This window comes from Tyto alba, unplaced genomic scaffold (genome assembly GCF_018691265.1).
Source record: "Tyto alba isolate M040663 unplaced genomic scaffold, T.alba_DEE_v4.0 Super-Scaffold_41, whole genome shotgun sequence".
Lineage (NCBI taxonomy): Eukaryota > Metazoa > Chordata > Aves > Strigiformes > Tytonidae > Tyto > Tyto alba.
Window position 1 is genome coordinate 1,801,880 of NW_024881317.1, and position 18,641 is coordinate 1,820,520.

The 18,641-nt window shown below is 52.4% G+C and overlaps 2 protein-coding genes and 1 long non-coding RNA gene across 4 annotated transcripts; 2 read left to right on the plus strand and 1 right to left on the minus strand.

The window, feature by feature from the left end:
* Positions 1–1,251: 1,251 nt before the first annotated feature.
* Positions 1,252–7,252, minus strand: FEM1B (fem-1 homolog B). Its single transcript, XM_032994213.2, has 2 exons — positions 6,834–7,252; positions 1,252–4,382 (listed from the first exon to the last, which is right to left on the minus strand). Exons 1-2 carry the CDS (start codon positions 7,079–7,081, stop codon positions 2,747–2,749), a joined length of 1,884 nt encoding a protein of 627 aa, XP_032850104.1. The 5' UTR covers positions 7,082–7,252; the 3' UTR covers positions 1,252–2,746.
* Positions 7,253–7,621: 369 nt separating this feature from the next.
* Positions 7,622–10,456, plus strand: LOC116961908. Of its 2 annotated transcripts, XR_006166600.1 has the most exons (4): positions 7,622–7,749; positions 8,520–8,781; positions 8,911–9,107; positions 9,204–10,456. It is a non-coding gene; the product is annotated as an uncharacterized LOC116961908 (long non-coding RNA). The 2 variants fall into 2 exon arrangements; XR_006166599.1 differs by having other exon boundaries at positions 8,520–9,107.
* A 116-nt stretch (positions 10,457–10,572) lies between these two features.
* CLN6 (CLN6 transmembrane ER protein) lies at positions 10,573–17,969 on the plus strand. The gene is made up of 7 exons (XM_042804012.1): positions 10,573–10,702; positions 11,660–11,774; positions 12,408–12,506; positions 14,728–14,916; positions 15,031–15,086; positions 16,242–16,364; positions 17,586–17,969. Exons 1-7 carry the CDS (start codon positions 10,620–10,622, stop codon positions 17,872–17,874), a joined length of 954 nt encoding a protein of 317 aa, XP_042659946.1. The 5' UTR covers positions 10,573–10,619; the 3' UTR covers positions 17,875–17,969.
* Positions 17,970–18,641: the final 672 nt, after the last annotated feature.

Consider the following 18,641-nt stretch of genomic DNA (forward strand, 5'->3'; position numbering starts at 1 on the left):
AGGGAGGAAGCAGCAGCTTTTCCACAAGATCATTTGGCATAACAATTTTTTTCCTTATTAAACAAGAAGGACTGTGGGAGGAGCAGCTTCCTTCACCTTCTTATTACCTACAGATATTTCAAGCATGCACGTTTGTTCTAAAAACAGCTTTATACAGGTATTTCACAAGAATACAACACTTAGATTACTCCATGTCAGAAACAGGTCCTGAGGAAAAAAAAGACAAAACAAAAACAAAACAAAACAAAAAAAAAACACAACAACAAACAGTGCAAGGAAATATTGTCTTAATTGATGATACAGCAACTCAAAATGATTGCCAATCCAGAAGGCTTTGTCATACAGCGAGCAGCCCGAGTTGCTGCAGGCCTTGAGCCCTCTCCCCCTTTTTCCCCCCCAACTCTCCCAAGTCAGAGACTCAAGGGCCACCTACTCTCATTTTTAACTGCATGCACATCACAAATTATAAATGTGCAAGCGTGAAAAGGAACAGCAAGGCATCAGAGCTGTTTGAGGCACGTGGCACAGCGCAACAAAAGCCTTTTTTTTTTTTCCTGTAACACACACACCAATTCGCCTACCAATTAATTTGAACTGAGTCACCTACCAGCAGCTTTACCAGCTAAATAATAATCACCTGGTGCATGGTCTCAAGTTGCTCGAGTTTCAGGTTCAAAGCTTTAGCAGTAACGGATACAAGCCCCAAATGGGAGACTCGTCCCATCCTCTGGTTCTCACAATTAGCAACAGCCACTTAAATTTTTTTTTTTTTTTTTGCATTTCCAACAGCTGTAAATCACCACTGCAAATTCTTAGCAAAATACAAAACCGCAGCTTTACCTGATGACTTCAGCTGAATACTGAATACATCTCAGCACACAGGGGGAAGACATTTAGGGTAACAATTCACAGAAACGCTACGACACGCCCCCCCCCCCCAACCATTTGATAACATCCACTTGTTGCATTAAGGCCCCAGCTGGCTGAATTTGGCTTTGACATTCTGCCTGAAGTTTGACTGCAGGAGTCACGGTTTTTAAGTGCAGTAATCCAGCCCGAGATACAAGTGACAGACAGAGTTTTCATTTTAGGAGCTAGTTTCCAGCAGGGTCAAGTTTGCAGCTTAGCAAACACGGTATTTCTAAAGCTTTTCCCTCGAAGAAGACACAACAGCCAGTGCTTACGGTACCACACAATCTAAGCCATGCTATTCTGCTTGGCACTAGACAAAAATTAAGAGTTACAAACTAATTCCACATTCAATGTTTATTTATTTGTAATACAAATAGAAACGTGTGCCCAAATCTCGCCTTGAAGTTCTACCCAGATTGTTTAAAAAAAACCTACAGAACATTCTTTCATCATCTGACCGTTAAAAAGCTGCATTTAAAATAAACAGAGTTTTCAGTAGGCTGTCAAAACAAGTGACATTTTACTGTCGGAGTATCTGCAACTTCTACCAAGGAGAAGTACTTTCTCAAGCAACAGCGTTATTATACAATCAGTTGCTTATCATAAAAGATCTTATGATAGGACAATTTTTTAAAAATCAGGTTTCATAGAGATTTTCATAATGAAAGGAGTAAAAATCACAGAAAATCCTCAAGTCCAATTCAGGGAGGCACAGACTCCATGCTTCTTGGAAAAGCCAGTTTCTAGCAGTTTCAAGGAAGACTCTCTTTGGCGACAGACTACTCCATTAGGAAGATACAGCATTTGGAATCCAAGAGTGCAGTTTTACATCCTTTGAGTCAAAAAGGTGCATGTTGATCATTGAAACCACAAAAAAAAAAAAACAAGTTAAAAGTATTTTGAAATGTTGGGACACACACAAACACAAATACCCTATAAATTTTCTAGGTATCCATGCATGATCTTTATATATGAGCAACTTAGCTACCTAAAAAGAAACCATGACTCTGGTTCATCTCGGTCAATGTGCAAGTTACTTTGTCAATAGTTATTCAGTACTTACTGTAGTAGTATAAATGAAGAGCTTGACATTTCAACTACTATGAGATGAACATATCATAGCTGAATTTAAACCTGTATTTCCTAACAGAGCATTCCATACGTCTGTAGCTGTTGATAACTGCTGTTCAAGATTTAATTAAAAAAAAAAATAAAAATTTACAATGTTACCAACATCTTCAGCATTAACTGAAAGGCATAAAAAGATGGTGAGGTATGAGAGCAATGGACTGCTCTGTACATTGAGATTTCACTTTTAACCAACTACCACATAATTTCTGATTTTTCTTTCCCACCTCACTCCAAGAAGTTTTAAAATTTGCAAAGCTACTGCCTCGGTAGCGGTGACACGGGCTTTCAGAGGTGCCTCTGTAAGTAACTACCTAAAGCATTCGGCTGCAAATCGCAAGTGGAGATGTGTATTGGCAAGAAAACATTCTGCACAAGTTACACTGGGATTCTTTTCATTTTGTTTATAAAAACAAGAGATAACGAAGCAATTCATTTAATCAAATGAAATGACCAAAATCTCAAACATCAGATTTGACTATAGGAAAACGATGTGGCTTTTTTTTTTTTTTTTTTTTTTAACCCCCCGCCCCACCCCCCCCCGCCCTGCCCAAGACCTGCGTGAGAACTGAGGCTGCAGACTGAATCCAGAGGAACCCAAAACCAAAAGAACAGAGAAAACCAACTCCACGTCTACACATGTATTCTGCTGTCTGCAGCTGATGTCGTCCCGGGATAGCACCACCACGAAAAGATTTTACGTAGCCTAGTGAAACTTGACAAATTCTTCCAGAGTTCTGGGGATCTGGTTTTGGTAGCTGATGTTATAGATCCGTACTGCTCGGGCAGCCAGGCACTTGAGACTCAGCTTCATTTGAGTTTTAAGGAGTATTTCAGACACCCCTGTTGTACTTTTATCAAGAGGGGTTTTCTTCTGCTTATTCGTCATGTCTGTATGAGCACCAGCCTCCACCAGGCTAATAATGATGGAATGCAACGTCAAAAAGTCACTGATGGGCCTGTGGTATTGGACGATGATGTGGAGCGGACTATTCCCTTCGTTGTCCACAGCGTTCACGTCAGCACCACAGTCTAGCAGGAGTTTTGTGACGAGCGCGTTAGGAAAGCTGCAGACATCGTTCGTGTGGAAGTCGTCAACCGGCGTGCTGGAGTTGACAGCGTGATGCAGCAAGCTCGAGCCATCCCGAGTCCTGGGGTCGAGGTGAATCAGGTTATAAATCTGTTTGTTGATTCGTGACTGATCCTCTTCGCTGCACTGGGTCTTGGTAGAGATGCAGACTAAGTAGAGAAAGGTAAAAATGTTGCATTCGTAGTTGTCCATGGCTGTGTGGATGTCAGTGTCTTGGGTGGTTTTGATCCGGGACATGCCTTGTTCGATTTCCAAGACGCTGCACCTCAGAACGCTCTCGATGTCCTTGGCTTTAACGGGCTCGTTTAAGTGTATCATCTGAGAAAAGACTTGAGCAAACCTCAGGAGGTCCTTATGAGTGTTCCTGTTGCCTTTTTGCCTTAGATGCAACGCATGGAGCCATAGCTTGATACACTGTTCAAACTCCATGTTATCTGCGTAAACAGCCCCACGGTAAATAATGGGGTGAGAAACATCGATATTGTCCGAGCCCAGGATTCTTTCCCGCACAATGAGGCCTTCCATGTGCAGGGCATCTCTGTCCTGCCTAATAGACTCTAATTCCTGAGGAGTTCTGCATTCAGTCCTGTTTCCATAAGCTTCTATTTGTGGAAGAACTTCTTTTTCAATTATATTCTCGCTGTCGCGGTACCTCTCCAGCATCGCTAAATATAAATAGTGGTAAGTCTTCATTATATCATAGTTCTCTCTGTCGTTTGCAAACGAGGCACCCAGGAGTTCCAGAGCTTCAATCCGGCTTCTCCTATCGCAGTTGGCGTGAGCGAGCAGCAGCTCCACGACGTCGGCTTTGCAGCTCTCGGCAGCGACCTTCAGCGGAGTCATCCCATGGCCGTTGACCATCATCGCCGCCTTCCACTTGACCAGCTCCCTCACGATTTCCAAGTGCCCGGCTTCGGCCGCGAAGTGCAGCGCCGTGGCACCGCAGTGGGCTTTGGCGTTGGGGTCGGCATGCTGCTCGAGGAGGTACCTCACCACGTCCGTGTGCCCTTTGTAAGCCGCGATCATAAGGCAGGTGTTGTCGTACTTGTTGGCGATGCTGATGTTAGCATTGTTTTCTACCAGGTATTTCACAATGTCCAGTCTGCCGTCGAAACACGCAGCCCTCAGGGGAGTCGAATTGGTCACTGTAGTGTGATTCACGTTGGCGCCGTGACTCACCAGCAATTTGACTACTTCAAAGTGGCCGGCTCCTGCTGCACACCACAGGGCTGTGGCTCCGTCAATGACAAAGCTGCCAACGTAAAGACAGAAACGAGCAGTTAAACTGACGCTCCTGCAAAAGCATCTCTGCCAGACGGCCCAGCGGGATGCAACAGCCACGTACGTACCCGGCCATTAAAAGACATTTTGTACCCATCCTATTTTTGTACTTGAAGGGACTTACCGGCATAGCCAGGGCAAAAGAATGACAGACACAGACCTCCCAACAGAGAGACACAGTTGAAACTTCAAAGCAGCCAGGGGATTTAGCCACATTTCGCACGAGTGCTTCCCAGGCTGTTTTGAAGTTCCTACCTGCGAGCTCCAGCCTACAGAGGCCTCGGGAAGAAGAGTTACAAGAATTACCGCTTCTTTGATGCCTTGTGCCAGAAACTGACAGGTTAAAGAAAAAGAAAAAACTTAAAATTGACATATTGACATGAGAAAAAAAAACAAAAAACAAACTCAGACAGGAACAGTACAGCTATACAGCACACCGGCCCTGGCAGCAAAGCTGGCTTAAGAATTTCGCACCACTTCACTTGTTCCCTCTCCCCGAGCTGCAAAACTGCCACTGCTTCCACTGCGCCGATACTGCTCGTTCGAGAGACTGCGCCGTAAACCAGAGCAGCAGTCTGCTTACACAAATGGTACTCCCGAAATAAAATTTTAAAAAGCAGAAGTTCTTCTGAGCTGGACTGTTGCAGGCATCTGTTTTACATCGCGTCCTTCTAGACAGCTTGCTGGCACTCGTAAATGAGGGGACAGTTAACTTTAGCAAAGCATCACAGTTTCTTAAGCTGTTTTCATTCCCAAATCCAGCACGGTGTGTAACTACAAAGATAAAGGCTGAAGTCTTTTCCATTCCCCTGATTTTTGAAGTAGCACTTAAATGTAGAAACAGGTGGCGTTCACACTGCAGTCAATGCACACTCAAGGCACATCCCAAATCACAGAGGGACAAATATCTTATTCCCACACGTCCAAACAGTCGCGTTTCCCAAAGTTAAAATATCATAAGACACCAACTTAATTTTAACTTTAACAGGGATTGTTATCATTTTATGAAGCTCTCACAGAGCTCAGCAGGAACAGTTGTGTGGCTGTTTCTAAATCCCACACCCCTAGACAACACTTTAAGAGCTCTGGCATGCAGGGATGCCTACACCTTTGTTCAGAGAAATAAGTTACTTATATTGTAAATAATCACATTAAAACACTTTTACGTTAAAACATGAGGAAAGTCAGGGCCTAGGATTTGTTAGCGAACACGAGGTAATTTATTGGTGCTCTATAGATATGTATTTACAGCCGCTGTGCCACCTTATCTCAAGAAGAATGACAATAACGCCAGGATCACATGCCTCCTTCTCTTCTCACCAGGCTGCCACTGTGCCCATTGTCCCTCAGACAACACCTCCTTTAATCTGCACCAGGCAGAGGCTCTGGCGAGGAGATCACCATCCCATCGAGGCACGGCATGAGAAACAAGAAAATTCAGCAGCAGAGGGGGCTGACAGCCCTTCCTAACGCTGTCAGCAGAGGCCCTTCCTTCGCCTGAATTCAGGGCAAACCTCTCCCTAGGTATTCTCAACCAGTTCTTGCTTGTGAGAAAAAGGGCTGGAAGAGGAAGAAATTTAAAAAACCAAACCACACAGGGGAGCCAGCTCCTCCCCCTTCATTCAGCATGTAAGAACGAAGCCAGTCTTTCCCTGGGCCAGGTGGAGCTGCACAGGCGTAACTCCAGCTCATCAAGTAGGAACCAGATGAAAGATATCAGCGGGGACTCATTATGATCCCTCTCGCTCAGTATCTGATGTGAGCTCTCCCCTTTGTTACCTGCAAAACCTGAAGCTGTTCAAAAGACCAATCTACCTTCACCATTAGTCAGCCTTACATTTAAGGCTGACATACGGGCAAGAAGTTGACAAGCGCTGCGGGGGAGTTTGAAAAACAACGTTTCTCCTTCCTTCTGCCGCGGCGGCACACCGCCTGGGCACCTGGATGTCACGGCCAGGCTTCACCCCAAAGAGCCCCGGCTGGGTCCCAGTTGAGTGCCTAGCACCCAGTTCCCATCTTAAAATGTCACTTTTCACTCTACGCAGCCCACTCGCTGGCTCCCAGCAGCGGGGATGGGATGCTCCTTGGGCAGTCTGGACACCGAAAAACCTTCAATTTCTTGAGTAAACCAAAGCCTGGCTCCCGGTGCGGAGGTACCACCCTGCCCTGACCCGCTGCCTGCCGTCACGCACGGCAGCAAGCCGCGTCGCCGAGAAAAAAAAAAAGCCGCTCTGGCCCAGCGAAAGTTATTCTGCACGCCGTTTCAGGTGGAGGGAAACATCAGAAGGGCAAAATTTACAGCTCCGGCAGGAGGGGAGGGAGGGATGCGGGACAGCCAAGGGGGATTTTTAGGGCTACCGAAGCAACGGCCCCGTCGCCAACCGGCCTTGAGCCCCTTCGGGCGGCAGCGAGCTCTACCTACCCGTCGAAGCGGACCGTGCCGGTCTGCTGGGTCTGGACGCGGTAGTGCTCGAGGAGCAGGCGGACCACCTTGGTGTGGCCGTTGCGGGCGGCGATGATGAGCGGGGTGGAGCGCTGCCCGCCGTGCTGGCTGACGTACCCCAGCAGGTACTTGATGTCGCTCTCGGAGCGGTTGAGGAGGAGGGCGGCCAGGGTCAGCACTCGCCCCTCGCTCGCCGCTTTGTACACGTACCCGGCCAGGCCCTCCATCGCCGCCTCCTCCTCCTCCCGGCTCCGGCCCCGACGGCTCCGTTCGGGCCTACCGGGCTGCCCCGCCGCCGGGGCGGCCTCTCCCTCCGCCTCCTCCTCCGTCCTGCCTCGGTGCCCGGCGGGGGGCACATGCGGCCCCTTCGGGGCCAGCTGCCCCCCGGGCCCGGCGGCGAGGCGGCACAGCCCCAGCGCCCACCCACCCACCCACCGCTTCACCGGCCCCGGGAGCCCCCGCCGCCCATCCCCCGGCCGCGCCGGCGGGGGGGGGGGGGGGGGGGGGAGGCGGGACGCAACCCCGCGGCCGGAGCGCTGCTCCCGCCCTGCGTGAACGGGGAAAAGGGAGTGGCTGGGGGGGGGGGGGGGTGCACGACGACGACACCGGAGAGCGGCAGGGCCGGCACCGGGGCCGCGCGCGGGGCACCGCTACGGGTCGCCGGAAGGGCCCGGCCGCGCGCGCTCCGCCCCCCGCCGCCGCCGACTCCGGAAGCGAAACCGGAAGCGCCGCACCCTTCCCCCCCCCCCCCCCCGGCCTTCCCGTCCCCCGGCAACCGGAGGCAACGCGCGGACGTTCCGGGCCGCGGGCGGTAACACCGGCCCGGTGGGGATGAAGCTGCCGCCGTTCCCCGCCCTGCACCTCCCGGCAGCGCGCTACCAGGGAGAAAATAATTGTTGAGTTGATTTGGGGTGCTGGGCTCTCCCGGCTCTCAGTGGGTTGGGCTGGGTCCAGTTGGGCTGGATTGGGTTGGGTCTGGTTCGATTCGGTTGGGCTGGGTTCGGCTGGGTTGGGTTGGGTTCGGCTGGGTTGGGTCTGATTCAGTTGGGTTGGGGTGGGTTCAGTTGGGTTGGGGTGGGTTGGGTTGGGTTGGGTTGGGCTGGGCTGGGTTGGGTTGTGTCTGGTTTGATTGGGTTGGGTTCGGTGGGGCTGGGCTGGGTTGGGTCTGGTTCGGTTGGGCTGGGTCCAGCTGGGCTGAGTTGGGTTGGGTCGGGTTCGATTGGGTTGGGTTGGCTTTGCTTGGGTTGAGTTGCGTTGGGTTCAGTTGGTCTGGACTTTGTTGGGTCTGGATCAGTAGAGTTGAACTGGGTTCAGTTGGGTTGGGTTAGGTTCGGTTCATTTGGCCTGGGTCGGGTCGGGTCTAGTTCAGTTCAATTGAGTTGGGTTGGGCTCCGTTGGGCTGGGTTGGTTGTTTTGGGGCTGGTTCAGCTGGATTGGGTTGGTTGGATTGGGTCCAGCTGGTCTGGGTTGGGTCAGGTCTGGTTCAGTTGGGTTGGCTTGAGTTCAGTTCAGTTGAGCTGGGTTGGTCAGGTCTGGTTCCGTTGGATTGGGTTGGGTTGAGTTCCGTTGGGCTGAGCTGGGTTGGGTCTGGCTCAGCTGGATTGGGTTGGGTTCAGTTGGGCTAGGTTTCGTTTTGTTTGGTTCAGTTTGCTGTTTTCTTTAAAGAAGGGACCAGCAGCTTTCATCACCTTGGCCATGACTCCACCTCAACAAGCCCATCACGCCCAGTCCCAGCACATGCAGGATCTTCATCCTCAATTCAGGGACACCACGACCAGCCTCGCTGCACACGTATCAGCTTAACCGAGGGATAAATGCAACCCAGCTGCTTGGCTGCCTCTCCTTTCCTCTGTACAGATCATCTCCCAGAGACCTTCGGGAGATGCCCCACGCTGCGACCAGTAACATGAAACCGATAAAGGCCGCGGTAAGTAACGTGATACACAGCCTGCGCCGCTGTCTGTTGCGTGCCATTGTTTTCGAGGAGATACGGTATCAGCCGTATTAATAGTTAATTTAAAATCATGCAACTGGAGCCACAGCCCTTTGTGGAAAGTTTCGTGCAGGCCGGGCCGTGCATTATGTATGGGAGCGGCAGCCTGGCTGCGTGGCCGGCGTTGCCGAAAGGAGCCCTGGAGAGGCGAGAGGGAGGCGAGTCAGGCCACGGTCAGCTCTGTGGTGTTCAGTCAAGGAGGATCAGCTTTTAACAGCCACGTACGCTTGTAAGGCACAGCGCAACAAGCAGGGTTCACGGTAAGTTTAAGTGGAGCCTGTCTCCATTACTCCATTACCTCAACAATCTCCTCCACTTTTCAAGGATTTTTTTTTTTTTTTTTTTTTTTTAACTAGCAAATGCTGCCTGGATGCTGCTCGTGGTCCCCCGTGGGTTAGCACGAACAGCGCGGAGAGCATCCCTCGAGGAAGCACCGGTGTTGCTCCCATCCCTCCTGGCAGCACCAGAACTTCGCTCTGCAGCTTCTCGGCGCCTCATCCGCGGTCTGGACCACGACTCCTCAGCGGAAAGCTACGGTGCACCTACCAGTTACCATCTCGGCGCCGTAGCTGCCCACGGCCACGGGAATAGAGACACAAACATGTCGGTGCTGTCACCGCCGAGCTCCTGGCTCTGCCTCTGCCTGAGCAGGACCCTCAGCTCCACTGTGCTCAGCGCCAGAGTCCTCCGGCTGCCTGGGAGCCCCCCGGCAGAAGCCAAAGGGTTTCAATGCCCCAAACCACCTTCAATCCCCATTTCCCCTGACCGGCAGCACAGCCGAAGCTGGGTGTACACTTGAGGACCTCCACTTCTTTCCAAACCAGATCCACCTCCTGATTTAGACCCTAAACTACAAGTTCCATCGGGGTGCAAATCCTTCCCCGCCTCACACTTTTACTGCCCCTGAGTTGTTCCGACCTGATGACACTTATCTGGGCAAAATGGACCCGACTCATCCAAGCAGTAATGTCTGTTTGCTTTACACCGCGCGGGTGCAAGAACACCAGTCGTTTCGTTCCAGGGTAACAGAGACGAGACCTGCCACACGTACTGATTTGCTCGTGGCAATAAGCCAGATCTGTGGCAGAGCCACGCTGCGCTCCACCACTTAATTTCCATTAAGCCTCACGCTTCAAACGATACAGTGATTGCAGGGGATGGGCTGTTTTTTTCTATCTCATTCTCCACCAGCCCTTTCCCACCTCTGAATCTCATTTTCGTGGCCAGGCGAGGGCTCATATCGAGATCCGTGGCGACACCAGGGCCAAGAGCTTTTCATCTAAAGAGCGATTAAGGAGTTAAATATCATCCTTCTGCTTTTCCTCTGTTGTAATAACAGCAAAGATGATCCGCTCGCGCTTTGGAGAGGGAAGGGAAATAAAATACCCTGCCTGGATTTTGTACGGGGAGGGGAAGGCCGGGCTGGGCTGGGCCGAGCGGAGCCGAGCTCAGCCGAGCCGAGCGGAGCCGAGCTCAGCCGAGGCGAGCCGAGTCGAGCCGAGCCCCGCCGACCCGAACTCAGCCGAGCTCAGCCGAGCCCCGCCGAACCGAACCGAGCGGAGCCGAACCGGGCGCCGAGCTGAGCCCAGCCCAGCCCAGCCCAGCCCAGCCCAGCCCAGCCCAGCCCAGCCCAGCTCAGCCCAGCCCAGCCCAGCCCAGCCCAGCCCAGCCGTTCCCCTCCCCCGGCCGGGGCGGTCCCGGGGCCACCGGCCGCGCAGCCGCCGCTCGTCCCCCGGCGCCGAGGCGGGGCCCGGGCCGAGCCGGGCGGGCACATGCAGGGCGCGGCGCGGCGGAGGCCGTTCCCGGCGGCGGCCCCGGGCTCCCCCCAGCCCGCCGGGCCGCTCTACCCGGGCAGGTGAGTGGCGGGACCGGGGGGGGGGGGGGACGGGAACGGGGCACCCCCCCACCACCTTTTCCCCCGGGATCCCCAGCCCCCCCCCCCGGGGTACAACCACCCGCCCCATCCGGGATGCTGCGGCTATCCCGGAGGGTCGGGGTCCCTCTGCCTGGTGTAGGGTGCCCCCCCCCCCCCCTCCCCGGTCCCCCCCCGCCCTCCAAGCTCAGCCCCAGCACCGCAGCCTTGTGCAGAGCATCCGGACTTACCTAAGCTACCCCAAGTGGTCCAGGCTTTGACAAGCCTCTTGCAGGGACCCGCATCTCTCCCGGAGCGCCCCGATTTATCCAGGGTATCACCATCCTCTTCCTCCATCCCTCGGGTTGGGAGCGGGGGCTCAGGTAGAGCAAGCTGAGGCTGATGCCGTTCTGGTCTGGGCGCCCCAGGAGAGGGATTCACCCCCTTTTCCCACAGGGAGAGGAAGGGCCAGCGGTGCCTGAGGGCTGTTTGACTTCAGTGGGGTTGGATCAGGCCTTGCTCTGCAGAGGCAGAGGAGGAGGAGGATCTTCAGAGTGGAAGATGAAGGTGATAGAGCATCCCGAGCACCCCTCTGCTTGAGCACCAGCAGGCATCTCTGCGTTTTCAGCGTTCAGCAGAAGTGCTATAGGAGTTGGATTTTGCTTTGTCATGCAAAAGTTAAAAATAGTTGCACTTAATTCAGCGCTTAAGCTCTTCATCCTGCTTCTGTGCTCGCTTCTCAGCCAGGAAGAACCTTCTCACGGGGATGTGCCGGCTTTTATTAACAACGCTTTGCCTCGCTGTCCTGCCTCCTCCTCCCTTTGGCCTCTCAACTGTGTTGTTACTCCACAGATCCCGGTGCCGGCAGCCGGGGAAGCGCAGGTTTTGGGTGGGGATGGAGACCTGGCATCTGCTCCCTGCCTCCTTAGGGCTTGACAGTGTCACTTCTGTCATCTCTAGGCATGGAGCGGTCAAGAGCGAGGACACCTTCAAGACCTCCCCGTTTCATTTTGATCTGTGGTTCTACTTCACTCTGCAGAACTGGGTGCTGGACTTCGGGCGTCCCATCGCGATGGTGAGGGTGGCAGAGGCATCGACTTATTTAGGGTGGAGGGCGGCGGGGCAGACCCGTGGGCTCTTTTCTCCACCAAAAGGACACTCTTGAGGAGCTGTCCTTGAGATGAGAGCTGCTGCGATGTACTGGAGTAACTGGTACCAAGCTCCTGTCACAGGGAAACTTGTTCCGTGTCAGTGATCCCACAACTTTATGTTTTCCTAACCAAAGTTACCTGGAGAGGTTCCTACTGCTCTTCTCCATCCCTTGCCTGTATCTCCAGAGCGTGGGGCTCCTGCTCTCCAGATAATGCGGGGCAGAAGTGGCTGTTACCCTCAAATGTAATTTTTTGTCACTGGCGTGTGTACGTGGCAGAGGGTCGGCCGCTTCCCGGCATTCAGCTTTGGCCGGCTGAGACGTGAACACGCCGTGTGTTTAGCACCCACGCCCAGATTGCGCTTTCAGGGACTTACTGCAAGAATTGCTGCCCAGCTTCCTCACTGAATGCAAGCTGACAGTTAGCAAGCAGCAACAGTCCCAAGCAAAGATTTTTCCCTCTCCCTGTCTTTCAGCCGGTGACGGGGCTGTAATAGTAAGCCGGGTGGTGAGCGTATACTGATGTGCTTTTTGTGCTTTTTTCCCCCCCCTTCTCAGATAATTCTACCTTTGGAGTGGTTTCCTCTAAACAAACCGAGCGCTGGAGATTATTTCCACATGGCTTACAACGTTATCACGCCCTTTCTCCTGCTAAAGGTAAGCCTGGAGATGCAGGTGTTACGTTGGTTTTTTTTAATGTTACGGGTTGTAAAAACGGGGCAAACAATACAGTTTTGGAAAGGCTGAGTTTGTTAGGAACTTGTTGAATAAATGCTGGTTATTCACAAACTCCTGAGTCGGCCCCACTGTACCTTAGAGGTTTGCCTCAAAAAGAAAGAATTTGTGAGGCCACCTTTTAAAGAGCAAGGCAGCGACCATCTTAATACAACTCAATTTCCTGAATATACAAAGCAAATCGCTTCCCCCGGGAACTCCAGACTCAGGAGGAGTCAGAGCCCTTCTCCCTGGCTGAGCCAAGGTGAATTTTTAAGACAGCATCCGTCTGTGACTTAAAAGACCTTACGAGACAGCTGGAACTACAGTAGGCTTTCAAAATTGTTCAGAGCTTAATTACACTTGCTCTTGGACATTAGAATTGTATCTTTAGCTTGAATTTATCTTCCTTCAGCTGCCAGCCACTGGATTGTGTAAACCATTTATAAGGTTAAAGACTGTCGTATCATTAGAAATCTTATATTAAATACTTAGCAGCCAGAAGATATGAGAAGGCAATTATAAATGTATTTTAACCTTCATTAGCTAGAAATTGAATTACATCCCAAGATGCAAATGATTCTCTCTCTCTCCTGAGTCTGTCTGGGAGATTTTAAATGCCAGTGTGACCAAAAAGGAACAGTCAGGATCTGGTCCTTTGGGGGATGTGAAAGCTTTGAAGCTCGGTCTGACCCATTGCAGTCTGACACAGCCAATTTCTGCAGGCTGGGTGCTCATCAGATTAAAAATTGCTGTCTTGGACTTTCCTGGCAGCACAGCATGAAGGGTTGGTGCACAGAAAAAATCCACTTGTTATTCAGGGTGCGTTTCTTCTGCCCAGTGTCCCCTCGCAGGACGGGTCCCACCATCCTTTTCCATCAGACAGGAGCTTTCCCGGACCTTTTTCTCTCCTCTCCCTTCTGACTCCTCTGACGTTCATACAGCAGTTACAGAGAAAGGGGAAGTTAAGCCTCAAGATTAATACAAATAAGGAGCTTTTCACTGTTCATGAAGGGCTGCAAAGCTGATTTGGCAGCAGGGGGACGGGCGGCGAAGGCGGCCCCAGCTGATGGGTCCCTCCCCGACCCGAGGCCGGCTTGGCATCCCCTCCAACACCTGCACCCCTTGGGCTGGGATTCGTGTCTTCCAAGGTCTTCCCCGGCTTTGCAAGTGGAGCGGGGAGCTTCTTTCCAAAAAGAAGCTCCTGCCCCTCATCCCCAGCTGGGCTTGCAGGAGCTCCCCCAGGCTCGGAGGAGCACCGCGCTCCCCGCCGCCCTCGCGTGCCTCCACCCAGACCAAAGCAGCCCGTGAGCTGGTGCAGGGAGGGCTCATCGCTAAAGCTGGCGTTCAGAGGGTCGCCTCAACCCGTTTTGCTGGCATAGGTATTTCTATGGTGTAGATACATCTGTTTAGATATTTCGAGATACGGGTTTAAATGCAGCTTCCTCTCGAGAAGCGAATGCTGAGAGGTGAAGCTGATTCCATTAGGAAGAAAGACTAAAAAAATTAAAAAATCCCAAACACTTTAACAAGAGTCCTTTGAAAAATCATCCAGCAGAGAATAATTACAAAGGAGCAAGTGTTCCTTAAGGCAGGGGAGCGAAGTGCATGCGCCCCGCCGAGCGCTGCCGCTGGAGGGCACAGCCAGCCCTGCGGATCCACCAGCCCAGGAACCAGAGAAGGCAGCTGCCTTTGTGCTCCTCCTTCATCGGGTCTGAATCGCAGCTGGTGAAGGAACCACTTCGCAGACTCTGCTAGAAAGCACCGGCTCACCGATTCGCTCTAAGTGTTGGCTCAGGTTAAGGGTTCTGGTATATAACCGGGGCAAAAAAAAAAAAAAAAAGGTGGTTTTATTGTTGCAAACAGGGACAAAGCGCGCACTCGAGCCCAAAAGCCACGCAGGCTGGTGGAGACGTGCCTGAGATGCGCTGAGGGAAGGTGGCTGAAATCAGGGCAGCTGGTCCTGGGGCGGTCACACCGTTTTCCCCGGGGCAGCACGCCCGGCAGCTTCCTGCAGGCCTCTCACTCGGGGTGGGTTTTGCTGCTTTTTTTATTTTTTATTTTTTTTTTTTTGGCACAGCACCGTCAAGTCGGAGAGGGCCGAACTTGTCGCGTGTTGCTGCTGGTACCTCCTCGCTGTTCAACACGTCTCTTGTGTTTTCAGCTCATCGAGAGATCCCCCAAGACCTTGCCGAGATCAATGGTCTACGTCAGCATCATCATGTTTGTCATGGGAGCCAGCATCCACCTGGTTGGAGACTCCGTAAACCATCGCCTGATTTTCAGTGGCTACCAGCACCATCTCTCTGTACGAGAGAATCCCATCATCAAGAACCTGAAGCCAGAGACACTGGTAAAGAGGCTGTGTTTTATACAAGCACTTAAAAAAAATACATTAATTGCTTGGTCTTATTTAATAGCATCCTGTTCCCTCTGCCCTTTTAAATCTCTTTTCATTGCATTGCAGATTGATTCCTTTGAGCTGCTGTACTACTACGATGAATATTTAGGTCATTCGATGTGGTAAGCATTTTACAGTCTGACTAGCGGCCTCAGAACATAATAGAAGGAAGGGGAGATCTGACCTGATCATAGCTTAATATGTAAAAAAATAAAACGCAGGTGATGAGAGCTGGCTGGGGATAATGTTCTCATAGCCAGGGCTATGATTACAGTGGATCTCTCCCTTGGAAAATTGCCCATTCCCCCTAGTTTTGTCCCTGTCTCGGTGATATTTCTCGGGTGTGGCAGTTGTTTGACAGCTGTAGGGGCCAGAGGAGCTCTGGCTCATCTCTTCTCGCCCCTCGGGACCTCTCTGCAGGGACACCCGGGTGAAGAGAGGTTCCAGTTCAGGTCTGAGGGCTCCGCAGGCTCCTTGGCTGTCACCGCTCACATTTTTGCTCCTTTGGGGGGGTCGACCCCAAAACAACCAGGCTGTGCAGCCCCCCCCCTTGCCCTTTGCTCTCTCCTTTCGCTGGACGCAGCCGTTCGGTGACCCTCCAGCGAGAGGCAAGGGCTGCTCGCGGAGCCAGACCAGTGCCACCCAGTAACAGAGACCATGGTGATCCCACGTCCTGCTGCTCTGCCTCCACCAAACACCCCAAAAAGGACTCTCTGGCCCTTTATCCGCTGCCAGATAATCCTTAAGATTGCTGAGAGCGGAGGGAAATCTCTCCCCCATCAGGCTTTCCCGATTTATTTGCCGTTCCTTGAGCGCTGTGAAGCAAGCAAATCCCGTTCTCTTAAATAGAAAAGGGCTCTGTTGGGTTGTTGGAAATCCTGCTCCGCGGCCTGCCTTCCTGCAATTCAGCTTTTAAACACACCACCACGCTCTTACGCAGCCCCCTTAGAGCCCGGGAGTGTAACGAATGCAATTGTTAGCAGAGCCCTCGAGCCCAGAGTTGGACCTAAGCAGCAAACTTGGGCTTTTCCTACCAGAGCCCCAGAAATCTCATTATCTGCAGGAGCACCCAGGACGCACAACAGCCCTGTGACACTGCCAGAGAGGTGATGCCCTGACCGGCACCCCGGGCCCCCAGTTACCCTCTGCTTCCACCGAATTAATTTGTGGGCTCAGCACAGAAATTCATTACCTACGTGCATCGTTTGGATTGGGTGGGGAGGGATGCTTAAAAACTTCAGGGTCCCACCTCTGATCGGAGTCGTTTATATCTGCAGGTATATCCCTTTTTTCTTGATACTGTTCATCTATTTCACCGGCTGCTTCACCCCCGTTGAAGAGGAAAGCAGGATGCCTGTGGCTGCTTTGCTCCTGATGGGGCCCAGCAGCCTTTATTACTGGTAAGTGGCTCCTGTCCGCTCCGGATGGGCGAGGGATGAAGAGGGAGCACCGCGGGCAGCCCCGCAGCGTGCGGGATGGGGTTCCCCGTTCCCCAGGGCAGCTCCTTGCTCTGCAGGTCTGAAAAACCAAATCAAACCCCGTCGAAATTTGCAGCTTCTTCAGCCTTTGCAAGCTGGGCCAGCTCCAGGGTCACCCAGCAGCATTCCCGTCCCTGCTTGGGGGTGTTTCTTCAACCACAGTCCGTCACCTTGTCGTTGCTGGAGCTCCCGGCTTCCAGCCCCCACGGCGCTTGCCGTCTGGCCCCCCCCAGCCTCCACAGCCCAGTTCGCCGGGCTGTTAGACGGTTCCTCGATGATTTGGGGGGCAGGCACCCGGCGCCTGCAGCGCAGCCACCTCGCCTCAGCTTGTCGGGGGGGCAGGGGGATGCTCTCACTGTCACCCGCTGTCCGGGCATTTCAGGCAGAGCCCCAGCCGCCTGCGTGACGCTCGGCCGCGGCCTCCCCGGCTCCCCCCGCGGCTCCAAAATAGCCTTTTGAGAGAGGTCTTATTTATTTCCCATTTTCATTAGCCTCATCGTCCCAAACTGTTTCCCTGATGGCAGCCAAACAACTTTTCATTCATCTTCAGAGATGATGTTCTCTCTTGCCCATGGCTTTGCCCTCCCCCCCCGCTGAGATTGTTTTTATACAGAAAATTAATTTTTGATAGTCAAAATCATCAAGCTGATTGGGTCAGTTCCCAGTTACCCCATTGCACTTCCTTTGAATATATCAGCGTGCAACTCTGCAGTTTGTGTGCTGGCAGGGAGAGTAATTCCTCCTTTCCCCTGCTAACACCCTTTCAGGACCGGCCCCTGCCAGCGCAGGGGGAGCAGCCGATTTTTGGATTAAATGAGCACAACATCCACGGGTCAGAGCCAGAGCCTGGCTTTGGTTCTGCCTTTAAGCATCCCATTCACAAACTGAGCCCGGCACCTTTCAAATCCCACACCGGGCACATGTTTCTTTACCCATTCTCTTACCGAAGCCTCTAGCGCAGTTGTTAAATTACCGATAAGAACCACGAAAAGAAATCACAGCTTAAAAGCTGGCAGTAGGAAGCAGCACAGCTTCGCTGGCCGGGAAGGGGGAGATGTTGACCCCGGGTGAGGCTGGAAGTGCCGGGGGCTGGCGCTCGGTGCTTTCCCCCGGGGAGCACTAACGGGTGGTTTTGCTTTTTAGGTACCTCGTGACGGAGGGTCAGATTTTCATCCTCTACATTTTCACCTTCTTTGCCATGATGGCTTTAGTGATGCACCAGAAACGCAAAGGACTCGTCCTGGACAGCAATGGGCTTTTTCTCTTCTACTCCTTCATCATAACTCTGGTCCTCATTGCTCTTTGGGTGGTTTGGCTGTGGAATGACAAAATTCTCAGGAAGAAGTACCCTGGCGTGATCTACATCCCTGAGCCGTGGGCGTTTTACACCTTGCACATGAATAACCTCCATGCAGCAAAGGAAAGTTTATAAGTTTTGATATTTTAGAGTGATTTGAAGAAAAGAAAAAAAAAAAAAAATCTAGTTTTTCTAATGTAGATGTATTTCAAATAAATTCCTGACCAACATTAGCTGCAAGACGTGTTGTATGTTAACTAGACCTAACTAGGAAGGGGTGTTTTCGAACAAAAAGGAAAAATAATCTTTGCAACATAATGTTTTTAAAGCCAGGGTGGTGGCAGGGGTGTCTCCTCCAGCTTTGCTCCGGCCCAGCCCTCACAGCTGCACAAAGCAATTCTGTGCTGGACTGTTTCAGGTGTTTGCAGGACAGCACCAAATCCCTCCCGTGTCAGAGCAGGGGTGCAGCATCCCACCCCCGTCCTGGGAAGGGTCTGTGTCTGCACCCAGCGACGGATCCGCTCCCCCCAGCCGAGTAAAGGGGCTGGGAAGGGGCTGAGCTCAGCTGTGCCTCCCCCAGGACCCCACCCCAGGAGCCCCGCCGTCAGCCACCGGGGTTAAATCCTCACTGCTGGGCACAGGTGTGGTGCAGGAAGGGCCAATTTCTGCCCCAAAAGAGCTTTGGGCAGGGGGTGAGCTCCAGCATGAATCCCACTCCCCGTTTCCCCAGCTTGGGGTGATGGGGCTGAGCTCCTGCGACCTCAGCTGCGTCCCTGCCCTGGTTTGAGTCTACAAAATTTGTATCAGTGCCCTGCGTTAACGGAACCCAAGTGGGACGAAGATAAAAAAAGCTATTAGTAAAACATACTGAACAAAAATATTTGGTAAAAGCGGAGCGACTC

Excerpts from the sequence above, each read along its gene's own strand:
- FEM1B (XM_032994213.2), bottom strand. The coding sequence starts at position 7,081 with ATGGAGGGCCTGGCCGGGTACGTGTACAAAGCGGCGAGCGAGGGGCGA. Across the intron at positions 4,383-6,833 it reads GGCACGGTCCGCTTCGACGG|CTTTGTCATTGACGGAGCCA; the intron begins GTAGGTAGAGCT and ends TTACGTTGGCAG.
- CLN6 (XM_042804012.1), top strand. The coding sequence starts at position 10,620 with ATGCAGGGCGCGGCGCGGCGGAGGCCGTTCCCGGCGGCGGCCCCGGGC. Across the intron at positions 12,507-14,727 it reads CGCCCTTTCTCCTGCTAAAG|CTCATCGAGAGATCCCCCAA; the intron begins GTAAGCCTGGAG and ends TTGTGTTTTCAG. Across the intron at positions 14,917-15,030 it reads ACCTGAAGCCAGAGACACTG|ATTGATTCCTTTGAGCTGCT; the intron begins GTAAAGAGGCTG and ends ATTGCATTGCAG.